The sequence below is a fragment of the Paramisgurnus dabryanus genome, chromosome 5 (assembly GCF_030506205.2).
Source record: "Paramisgurnus dabryanus chromosome 5, PD_genome_1.1, whole genome shotgun sequence".
NCBI lineage: Eukaryota > Metazoa > Chordata > Actinopteri > Cypriniformes > Cobitidae > Paramisgurnus > Paramisgurnus dabryanus.
The window spans coordinates 26476269-26489007 of NC_133341.1; the positions used below are offsets into that span (position 1 = coordinate 26476269).

At 37.0% G+C, this 12739-nt stretch overlaps 2 protein-coding genes across 2 annotated transcripts; both read right to left on the reverse strand.

The window, feature by feature from the left end:
* Positions 1 to 70: 70 nt before the first annotated feature.
* cmklr1 (chemokine-like receptor 1) lies at positions 71 to 3890 on the reverse strand. Its single transcript, XM_065250715.2, has 2 exons — positions 3754 to 3890; positions 71 to 3276 (listed from the first exon to the last, which is right to left on the reverse strand). Exon 2 carries the CDS (start codon positions 3255 to 3257, stop codon positions 2202 to 2204), a length of 1056 nt encoding a protein of 351 aa, XP_065106787.2. The 5' UTR covers positions 3258 to 3276; positions 3754 to 3890; the 3' UTR covers positions 71 to 2201.
* Positions 3891 to 7950: 4060 nt separating this feature from the next.
* On the reverse strand, positions 7951 to 12481 carry LOC135732548 (chemerin-like receptor 1). The gene is made up of 2 exons (XM_065250717.2): positions 12329 to 12481; positions 7951 to 11213 (listed from the first exon to the last, which is right to left on the reverse strand). The coding sequence occupies exon 2, from the start codon at positions 11201 to 11203 to the stop codon at positions 10235 to 10237; it is 969 nt and encodes a 322-aa protein (XP_065106789.2). The 5' UTR covers positions 11204 to 11213; positions 12329 to 12481; the 3' UTR covers positions 7951 to 10234.
* Positions 12482 to 12739: the final 258 nt, after the last annotated feature.

The following is a 12739-nucleotide window of genomic DNA, read 5'->3' on the forward strand; positions in this document are numbered from 1 at the left end:
TACATAAACAAACTATACTTAACCATAATGAAGGGAGATGGGGATGCTGCTGTGATGAATGCCACAATGCTTGCAGTCAAAGAATAACTATTTATTAGTTAAAGTTTTATGTACAATTTATGTTTCAGTAATAAAGATACACTGTAAAAAATACACCACAAAAAAAAACTGCATTGTAAAGTATAATGACTTCATATTTCAGGTAAATTTAATGTGGTGCCACACACTGCAAAGTGCTATATATTCAGTCCACTTTAAACTATTTAAACCAGGGGTTTTCAAACTGTGTCGGGACCCACATGTGGGTTGTGCAGTGGTATTAGGTGGGTCGCACAAAGTCGCTTGACTGTAGTAGCGGTGAATAACACAATAAACAGTTTAGTCCAACAAATGACAAGCAATGGCATTAATTTTGATATGATACAACATATTGCTAAACTTTGATATTGGTAAACTTACATCTCATTAATTAAATAAATGACAAGAAAATAAAAACTACTCATTTGTAGTAAAAGAGAAAAATGTGTGTTTCCTTATATTTTTATTTAAAAATATATTGTTGGTTCCAAGCTAGATTATACCTGTGTTGCAAAATAAAAAGTTTGGGAACCCATGCTATAGACAATACATCTCCAACGCTATCTCATGGCAATTCGTATATATTTTACAAGGTGGCTAATTCGTATTAATTTGTGCAACCACATTCATACATTTTGTATGATTTTCCTTGACTCCTGTGACGTTGGGGTTAAGGGCAGGGTTAAGGGTGGGATTTTGTTATTGTTTTTATAATAATCATACATTTTTGAACAATTAACTTTGTACGATATCACATGAATTAGCAGTGACGGCTCGTGATTGCTCATCCGAGGGGCACAAATTCAAAATAAGTGTCATGTGTGTTGCTTGCACTCTTAAAAAGGATATGTTCATTTTTTACACATCTTTTTGTGTTTAACACATTATGTGTAATTTTAAGTGTCATGTGTGTTGCTTGCACTCTTAAAAAGGATATGTTCATTTTTTACACATCTTTTTGTGTTTAACACATTATGTGTAATTTTAACACATTATGCATCATTTTGTGTTAAAATAAAAAACAAGTTGTGTTAAAAGTAACAAAAAATGTGTTGTTTCAATAATAACACAGAGATGGGTGGATTTTGGGACAACGCATTTAGTGTGTTGTCCCAGAATCAAAACTAATGTGTTATTTTTAACACATCTGTTCTCTGTTCATCTGTTTTAACACATCTGTTCTGTTCAAAATGTGTTTGTTGCGTCATGTGAACCATGCATCACGTGTTTTGCAAAATAAGTTCCTGCTGCACACGTGTAAAAACTGTTTAGGGTAAAAAAAGAGATGCTTACGTTCACAAAATACATGCAAGACACTCACTTAAAGGAACAGTATGTAAGAAATTGATATTAATTAATCATAAAATGGCCCTGATATGTCACTAGACATTAAGAAATCATTTTCATTTCACATACTTATATCACTGACAACAGTGGTCTGGCCAGGATATTGTCATTTAAAAAGAGGAGTTGCAGCCCTCAACTGATGTTTATGTTGTCATGTTGTGTATTGGCCACCAGTTGTGTGATTGCAGTACCAGTTTTATCCACAAGTTTTGTGATTGCAGTACCAGTTTTGGCCACAATCCTACATACTGTTCCTTTAACAGAAAACTCTTATTACACATGAGATTATGCGAGTATCTGGCAAATGCGAGTATCTGGCAAATGCAAGCATCTCTTTTATTATAAACCCTTTAGACACGTCTGCAGCAGGCACTTATTTTGACAAGACACGTGATGCACACAGGTTAACTCGACGCGGCAAACACATATTTTGAAACTATGATTCACACACATGATGGGCTACATACATGTTGTGACAAACTTTGCATCGAGTGCCCTCGAAAATAGAAGTCACCGGCCGCCAATGTGAATTAGCCAACTTGTAAAATATGTACAAATTCTCGTGAGATTAGACTGGAAACTCCTTAAACTACAGAAATAACAAAAATATTGATAATCCAATGGATGAAAGCAAATATTTTGTTTTGTTATGTAATGGATTGATAAAAACATATTTACATTATAGCGAGCCAGACTGTCCATCTTACATTAGCAAGTAATACAATACTTTCTGTTATACTTTTATTCTTGTACATATATGCATTATCATTTACACTTCAGATATGCGTGGATGCCTTGGCATCTACCGAGCTTGAGCGAGACAGGTAGCGGCTCATCGTTCGTCCTTCTTCTCCGATAGCATTCTCAATCTTCGACAAAATGGAGCTCTTGAATTTCTTCCTGAAATCACTTCCCATGAAAACATACAAGACAGGGTTTAGAAAGCTGTTTGCGGCAGCCACCGTGGTTCCAATTCTTAAGCCGTTAGCTATGATGTCAGTAGACTGGAAGCTTTTGAAAAGTTCAACGAGCACAAACGCGTGGTATGGGGCCCAGCACAGGAAGAAGGTGACGATGAGTGCCGTCATAATTTTAAACGGTTTGCCGGACTTTGCCATTTGCGAAGCTTTGAGTCTGAGAATGATGACGGTGTAACAGACGATGATGAGAAGGAATGGAATCACAAATCCAAAAACAAAGCGACTCATAGCAATGATTTCGTGGGCGTACTGGCTGGACGTGTAGTTGTTCATACAATGGCTTATACCCAAGTGATGCTGGACATCACGATATACGATTGATGGAATACTTAAGGCCGCAGAGACAAACCACGCGAGCACAATTATAAACGCTGCTTTTCCGACAGTACGATGATTTTGGGCCCAAACAGGAAACATTACAGCTATGCACCGATCCACGCTGATGATGACGAGGAGGAAGATGCTGCTGAACATGTTGAGGAACATGACGAAGGACGTGAACTTACACATGAAGAGACCAAAGATCCAGTCTGAGGTTACGCTGTAGGCGATGTTGAAAGGCAAACAGGAGCAAAATATAAAGTCAGAAACAGCCAAACTCAGGTACCAGGTGGTATTGACTGATTTCTTCATTCTGAAACCCGCAATCCAGATAACCACGCCATTTCCTCCAATGCCCAGCAAAAAGATAATCACGTTGACCACCAGCACCAACAGGCAAATAACCTGAGTGAAACATGTAGTTTGGACTTTAAAAAAAACCTCCTCACCTACAGTTAATGAAGTATTGGTGCTATTGTCATAGCTGTAGTCATAATTTGCGTCAAAAATGATGTTGAAATTGGAATCCATTGTGATTCACGTTGATCTCCTGTAAATAGATAATGTAGACATTTTTAACACATTTTAAATGTTAAGATGAATAAATGAGTAATTTCATAAAATTCAACCATCATATTTATAAACACTACACAGTTTTAATAATAATATCCGTGAAAAACAGCTGAAGTCAATTATTGTTTTCTACATAAAAATCATCCTACATATTATAAACGTTTTGTAAAAATATAACCTTGATATCTTTAATATTAGAGTAAGACCAAAAATCGAAATCAGTGCTTGAAATCAAACTTTTGATGCCTCTAATCTCAATTTAATTGCGAAACTTTACCCTGGATTTTTACAGACAGCTCTATTGTATCTATACAAAGAAATATGTCATATGTAAAATGTTATCATATATTAAAGACTATATTTACTATAAATATAGTCTTTCAAATGCTAACACTGCTGTGTAATACAGAATAAATATGCCATATTGTTAAAAATAACAAATTTGTTTTCTCACCTCAGTGTAAAAGCAGTGTATCCAGCATAACTATGACAATTCTGATTTTAACATCTGATAACAGCTGCCTTTATAACTTCATAAAGGTGACATATACTCCCCCTCTTGAGCAATTTTGTGCATGACTTCAGATGCAGTACTGACTTCTGTAAAACACTTCCACAAGTGTTTTCCTCATAAACAAGATCCCCTAATTTCACTTCTTGATTTTGAGAAAATGGGTCTTCATACTGTGTCCAACCCACAAAAAAACTTTTTTATCATTGGGGTCATACCTTCAAAGGTTCATTTTTGTACCTTTATGTGTATAAAACAAATTGAAATATTGTACCTTTTGGGATCTGATGTGTATCTTTGTTTGTACCAGTTAAATGTTAGGTGTACAAAAACTGTATCCTTTAAAGGTTCACAATAGGCCCCTATTCCTTTAAGTACAGTACAGTATATGTACCCAAAAAGGTACAACATTGTATTACGTTACAAAACGGAACCATAGGGGTACCACCAAAAATGGTACAGTTTTATACCTTTTTTGTGACAGTTGGGTCATAAAGGGACAAACCTATAGTGGTTGAGAAAATTACCCCCCAAAAATATTTGACCTATGGATTAAAACAACCCAGAAATTTGGATTGTTTCAATCCAGAATAGGGGTTTTAATCTGTTGTTAGTTCAAATATAATATTTTTTTGGGTTATTTAACCCAACGGCTGTGTTTGTCCTTTTTTGACCCAGTGTAAGTTGAAAATAACCTTTGCCAGTACAAAACATTTATGTCATTAATAAAAAATTAAAACGATAACGGAACCCCACCCCCTAACCCCAATGTCACCCGGCTAAAGCAAATCATAAAATCTACAAATGTGGTTGGACAAATTAAAGGTGGTATGTGGAAATTTTAGCTACATCTACAACATGCACCAACTTCCATTGACCTGCAGTGTATAGAGATAAAATCGTCTCATTCTAAAGTAATAAAAACAATATAATTCATTATGTAAGGTCTTCACACTGATAAAATAGTTATTTATATTGCATTTCTTTCAAGAGATTCTTTTAAAAGGTACACAATGCTTTAAAAGGAATTAGTTACTTCGTAAAATATTGCCATGGGATAACATTGGCGATTCACATCGTGTCATATATATCATCATATCATTACATATAATTTACTGGAAAACATTTCATTAATATATTACCTTTTCAGTATAAGCTCCTCTTCTTGCAATAGGCAAATTGTGTGCAGGAAGATGAAGAAGAATTGCATTTAACTCTGAACGTTGTAAAATATCTGTGAATATTCTCTGACACACGCTATTAACTCACACCACAGACCTTCAAATGTTTTAAAGTTAAGTCACACACACACACACACACAAAGATAGGCTAATTTTAAAACTTGTGAAAGGTAAAGACCTTCATGGCAGCCCACTGACAGGAAACTTTACCACAAAACTTGCATTAAAAGGTTCCACTGCTAGTGCAACACCAGCCAGCACAAATACGACACCTCTCCACGCATAGCACTTTCACACACATCACTGTTCTGTTTGTCTGAAGAATAAAAATTAAACAATAATTTTCTTGACATATACACAGTTATAGTCATATAAAACCCCCAAATTCATCACATACTAGTGTATGGTATGTTAAACCAGTGGTTCTCAAACTTTTTCAACGTGCGGCCCCCCTTGTGTACGGAGCTTTCCTTCATGGGTCCTCCCCAAAAAAAAGTTATGACAAATGTGTTCTAAAACGCAACAAAACATTAAATTATACAAAGTAGTGCTGTTTGTTAGTAGCCTTATGTTTTTTAATTACACAGAATTTATGATAAATTAATTTATTTGATAAAATGTCATAAAACTGGAGCCCCCGCTCCCAGTTTGAGAACCACTATCGATATCATCTGCTTTTGCTCTCTCTCTCTCCTCATGAACAGGTCTGGCATACCTAAATAATTCTCAATGGTTAGTTTTTAAAATGTTTTTTTTTTTTATATGTGACCGCCACATTACTAGCATACTGTTAGAATATTGTCTTTGAAAATATTTAATTTATCTGTTAAAATGAATTGTGTTCCTATAGGTCACAATAGGTCATTCATTAGATATCGATCTAAAACTATAGACCGAGACCAAGCCTGTAGTCCACTTCTCAGCATACTTTTACTGTCTGTCATCTGACATCATATTGTTATGATTATTCTTAGATTGAATGTTGTGGTTTCATCAATAACATAACTTGAAGTGATCTGAAACTGGAACATGTGGCATGAGACAGGGTACATAGATCAGACATTAGAGTAAGGTTTTGGCGCCACCTTTGGTCGATCCTATAATTGCATGATTCTGTCAATAGAAAGCATGATTTTCTAGGAATGTCAAGGTTTTGAGTTTACATCCAAGGAAACTCATTTGTTGACCAACTATATACACTATATACTGTTCAAAAGTTTTAAACATAAGTGTTTTAAAACAATTAATGTATGTTAACCACAGTGAAACTACTTTTGTTTTTAAAATTAGTTTCTTTTTGTTTTAAAATTAGATCATCCTAAACACATCTAAAAACATTGGTCTAATAAATGTACAAGTACAGAGTACACAGTCAACATTCTGAATCAGTTTCAGAAAATGTTGTGTTGATTTGTGTTGTGCATCATGTCCAGAACACTTCTGGTCTCTAGAAAGATGATATTTGATCATACAAATTAGGGATGTCCCGATCAGGTTTTTTTGCCCTCGAGTCCGAGTCCAAGTCATTTGATTTTGAGTATCTGCCGATACCGAGTCCCGATCCGATACTTCTATAATACATAAAAAAAAAGAATAAAGAAGAGCGAAAAAACAGAACCAGTCCAGGATGTTCCTTATGTCATGCCGCACACATTGCTGTTTCTGTGTAGAGTCAAAAGAGTCTAACTCTGTGCCAGCGCATAACTACAGATGTGTTAAAAAATAATGAATATATACTATATATGTTCAGGGGTTAAATTGGGGTTTGTTTTGTGGGGAGGCTCTGTTTGGAGGGAGGGTTCGAGGGGTAACATGTTTAATCCAGATGACAGCAAAGCCACTGGGTGTGTTTCAATGACATTTTTGTATCTCTGATAGGATTTTATAAGTTTCAGTTTTAAAGCTGTGCCACATGTTGACCCAAACTTTAAAACCTGAACTTTAAATTATGCAAATCTATGAGTCTGACACCCTATATGCATTTGGTGCACATGTCATTATGCACAATTGATCAAACTTTGAATGAAGTTATAAGACTTAACCTCCTTGACTCATTCTAGGCATAAGATAGACTACCCAAAAAGACTCAATTAACAAGAAAAACAACATACTGATTCAGCAATATGTCTTATAAATTAGCCATAGATTCCCTAAGCTGGTCAGCAGTTAGTTATAAAATACCTATAGTTAGGTCGTGATTCATTTGTATAATCAAAATACATTATTTTATTAAACTATACAATCAGTTGTATCCAGTTATCTAGTTAACATTTTGTAATGAGATGAGTGACATGGCTATACATACTTTAATACTTTGTTTCTAGACTTCTATTAAGTTTTTTCGACATGGGCACCATTCTTACCTCTCTTTCTCTCTCTCTCTCTCTCTCTCTCTCTCATCTCTACAGTAATGTCAAATGATCCTGCGCGAATGCGCGTTCTTGAGGTTCTGAGTGAGACGCGGAACTGCGTCTGAGCACATGTTGACAATAACGATCAACGCGTCGTTTAAATGAGCGGTAAAAACGCGGTTTTGTCGTGGGTTCCTTGCACGCACGAGTGTGAAGCCTATGAATGAAAGCACATCAATAGGCTTGTTCGACTTCATGCGGCGCCGCAACAATCGACAGCCGGGTGACGTCAAACTACCGCGAGAGTGATCCGCGAAATCATACGGAGGAGTTTGCTTTTAAATCGTTCTCGCGGAACTTTGACGTCATGCAGCACCACAAGAACCGGCAGCCGGATGAAGTCGAACAAGCCTATTCTCTTCAGTTCACACGCACCAGCGCAGCGCGTACACTGGCGCGGAGCAGCGCGAGAACTTAATGGATTTTAAACCCTGCATATGTATCCGAGTCCTGATCGGGAGGTAACGTCCGATTCCGATCGAGTCTGAAACCACGTGATCGGGGCCGATTTCCGATCACGTGATCGGATCGGGACATCCCTAATACAAATCACAATTTGATGATTTAGCACTGAGTTTAGGGATGTTCTGAAGCACATTGTGACCCAATCTTTCAAACATGGTAAGGAGCATCACATTTTCAGCTGACGTCAAAGGTATTCTGGCCAATCACAACGTACAGATTAGCTGACCAATCAGGGACACAGAGCTTTTCAAATCGATGAGTTTTGTACAAAATCAGTGCATTTCAGGAAGACAGGAAAATCTGGAGGTACAAAAATGTATGGTATGTGGAAAATAATGTGTTTATTAACCACGTGAACACATTGTATTATACCAAATACACAAAATACAGTTTTTAGGAATGAAATAGGTGCTCTTTAACTTATCAAGGCAAATCTTCCCTTTCCCCCATGTATTTTAATTTTAACCTTGAAGGATCATTGTGGTTTTCACCACCCACTGGAAAATGGGAAATATGTGATAAGAACAGATGAGGGAGTAAAAGAAACACACAAATTTGGCTGGGTTATTTTTAACTCAATGCTAGATAAATATTGGACAGAACACATGTTGGGTTATAAATATTGTCCAGCATTAATAACCAGCATTTACCCAGCATTGGGTTCACCCAGCACTAATAAATAAACCTATGGTTTGGTTATAACCCAACATGTGTTCTGTCCAATATTTACCCAATATTGGGTTAGAAATAACCCAGCAAAATTTATAGTGTATCAAAATGGAAACTCTGTCATAAGAGCATATTTCATAAGGTTTGAAGTGTAATTCACAAACAAAATAGACAGAATTCCTGCGTGTCCTGAAGAAACAGTGCCCAACATTTTTTTATGATCAGTCTTAATCAAATTGCACTTATTCTTGCTGGTAAAAACACACACACATAAAATTACTATTTTTATTATTTGTCTATAAATTATTTGTATATTATTATAATTAATTTACACATGTCTGTGTATAAGTATATACACACGAATGTGAAATATAATAGCACAACATTGTACAAGATTCTTTTCACACACACACACACAAAAAATTTTGCAAATAAAGTTTATATCTGTCCTGATTGTACATGTCGATTGTATATGGTTATATATGAGTTTTTAGGTCATTTTTTTAGTAATGTAATAATGTAGTGAAGTATATCACACTTTTTATAATATGTGAACATGTAACTTAGTGCATATATTGTATATATTTAGTTGCACAGTCTACAGAGTATACCAAGCAGGTTATATTACTTCATCATCTGTGAGAGTCAGAGGTGGACAGTAGTGAAGGGCCGTTCTGAGTATTTCACAATCTGCTCAGTTACTGGGATTTTCACGCACAACCATTTCTAGGGTTTACAAAGAATTGTGTATAAAGGTGGAAAAAATCCAGTATGCGGCAGTCCTGTGGGCGAAAATGCCTTGTTGATGCTAGAGGTTAGAGGAGAATGGACCGACTGTTTCAAGCTGATAGAAGAGCAACTTTGACTGAAATAACCACTCCTTACAACCGAGGTATGCAGCAAAGCATTTGTGAAGCCACAGCACGCACAACCTTGAGGCGGATGGGCAACAACAGCAGAAGACCCTCCCAGGTCCACTCATCTCCACTACAAATAGGAAAAATTTGCAATTTGCACAAGCTCACCGAAATTTGAGAGTTGAAGACTGGAAAAATGTTGCCTGATCTGATGAGTCTCGATTTCTGTTGAGACATTCAGATGGTAGAGTCAGAATTTGGTGTAAACAGAATGAGAACATGGATCCATCATGCCTTGTTACCACTGTGCAGGCTGGGGGTGGTGGTGTAATGGTGTGGGGGATGTTTTCTTGGCACACTTTAGGCCCCTTATTGGCAATTGGGCATCGTTTAAATGCCACTGCCTACCTGAGCATTGTTTCTGACCATGTCCATCCCTTTATGCCCACCATGTACCCATCCTCTGATGGCTACTTCCAGCAGGATAATGCACCATGTCACAAAGCTCGAATCATTTCAAATTGGTTTCTTGAACATGACAATGAGTTCACTGTACTAAAATGTCCCCCACAGTCACCAGATCTCAACTCAAAGAGCATCTTTGGGATGTGGTGGAACGGGAGCTTTGTGCCCTGGATGTGCATCCCACAAATCTCCATCAACTGCAAGATGCTATCCTATCAATATGGGCCAACATTTCTAAAGAATGCTTTCAGCACCTTGTTGAATCAATGCTACGTAGAATTAAGGCAGTTCTGAAGGCGAAAAGGGGTCGAACACAGTATAAGTATGGTGTTCCTAATAATCCTTTAGGTGAGTGTGTACTGTATGTACAAAGCATTTAGGCATTCCTCTGTAAAGGCATGGAATCAGCCTCGTCTGTTGTAATTTCAGCGTGATCCGGGTCGTGCTCAATCCATTGCATTTTATTGCTACACCCAACTAAAATGTAGATGAGCGGACAGGTGAAGCAGTGGGTTGTAGCCAGTGCCGTTGCTGCTGGAAGTCCATATTCAAGCACACGTAGGTTCAGACTGCCTAAAGTACCTTGAATCAGGGTTAAGAAGATTTGCGGGCTCCAGGACACAAAATAGGCAACCTTAACCGCACAGATGATCTGTGTCTGCTTCTTACAGTGATCACAGTGGTGATTTGACTTGGATACATTACACAAACAACTGACGAACATTACAAAAGCTGGGATAAGAAGCCCAAACAGAAACCGTGAGATGACGACAGCCTTTAGCTTTTTAATGCCATCTGCAGTTGGTTTTAAATCATGATTAAAGTTAAAGTTGTCAATACATGTACTATTCCGAACTTCTCTGGAAAACAATGACGGCATTGCCAAGAAGGCTGCAAAACTCCAGGATAATGAAATCAGAATAACATTAAGGTCCTTGCACCACTTTGTGCACGGGCTTTTAGAAAAAGCAGAGCTAACGCTCCAAAGGCTCAACATGGTCGCTGTGGAAAACATACTGCCATAGATGATGTAGGATGACAGCTTGCAACTGACAGCTCCATATTGCCATTTAAAGTCATTATAAGCGTAGAGGAATTGAAACACAACAGATACACAAGAGAGCAGGTGTGTTACAGCCAAGGCCAAAATCCAAATGACAACCTTTTGGAAATTCTTGCATTTACAGCAGCAAATGAGCATGATGGTGAAGTTAAGGGTCACGCCCATGATCACAACGATAGAGTATGTAGCAAGGTACATCAAACCGACTTGATGTTTATACTGTTGATATACAGTGTCGTCCACGTAATCGTAATCAGAGGTTGTGTTTGTGGTGTTCGCCATCTTGTAAAGCCTGAAATAAAACCACATACACAAACATTAATACACACCAAACAAAGTGTGCAGTTTTCTTTTGCAGATTTAAATTGTGCAATTATTAAATACACAAAACAGTCAATAATTGACAAATATTTTAAAACAACATGTTGCCCTGGATCAACAAAAGAAAAACAGTTAAATGATAATAACAATCAAACTTGCATACATCTTTTCATACAGATGCACATGCACATATTTTGTTCTGTTAAATTATTTCCATTTAATAATTTAGTACACAGACCAGACAGGATAGGAGAAGCCCCATTTATTTATTTGATTTATATTTTTTCTCCTTCAGACGATAATGTAATTTTTGGCTGAAATGTTAGTGCAACCTAAACAACAACAATTCAGATACCACTCAAGGCAAAAAAAAAAAGAAATAATTCTATGCACTCTAAAATATGCTGAGTTATTTTTAACCCAATCCTGGGTAAATATTAGACATGTTATGTTACTAAAAAACCCATGCTGGGTTTTAACCCAATTCAACTGGTTGAAATAACAACCCAGCAGGTTTATTTATAACCCAACATGTGTTCTATCCAATATTTATCCAGCAGCATCAGGTTAAAAATAACCCAGCAGAATTAAGAGTGCGTATAAAACACAAACATTAAAAAGCTCTTATTTATCATCTGTCTTACGATACAAACAAAGAGTGCAAAATAAAAACACATCTGAAAAGCATTCCCTACTGAAAAATCCAACTAAGACCGGCATAAGTTGGTAGATGGTTTTAGCTGGTTTAAGCTGGCGGTAGCTTGTCTAAGCTCGTCTTTCCAGCCTGGCAAAGCTGGTGGGTCAGCTGGTCTTCCTTAAAAAGTGACCAAAACACAGCTAGACCACCTTGCTACAACATCAATACCACGTAAAACCAAGCTGGGAGACCAGCTAAAACCAGCTCACCAGCTTATGCTGGTCTTAGCTGGATTTTTCAGTAGGGTTGCATGCTGTATAAAGCCATGCCACAACATATTCTGTGTAGAAATCATTGTTAACACTCTTACATCTGCAGAAACAAGTTAGTTTGTTGATATCTATTAATAATCTTGCAAATATCAATGCTAATTTCAAAATACATTTTACCTTTGGCAGTCAAGAAAATCAGTCCAAGTGGTCGTCCAGCTGAAAAAATTGTGCTCTTTAAATGAGACCTATAAGATTGCGACACACACTGCACTTTGCCCTTGATATGCGATATGTCTACAAACTCGCATGTGCAGCCACACAAGTGACTAAACTTTCAAAGCAGTTGGCTCTCTAGGGATTTTATTAGCAATAGGAGCGCAGTTATGCAAATTTGAAAACCACGCCCACCGGGGTGAAAACAATCCAACCGTCTCCATTGACTTTGTATTGCGAGAGGCCGCCTTCTTGTCATTTCTGGCTTATAACAAAAAAACAAAATAATGCCTAAAAGCTGCTGTGTGACAATATGTACAGCTAACAAGCCAAAAACACAGAAATAAGAATACGTTTCCCTGGACGTAGGTCTAC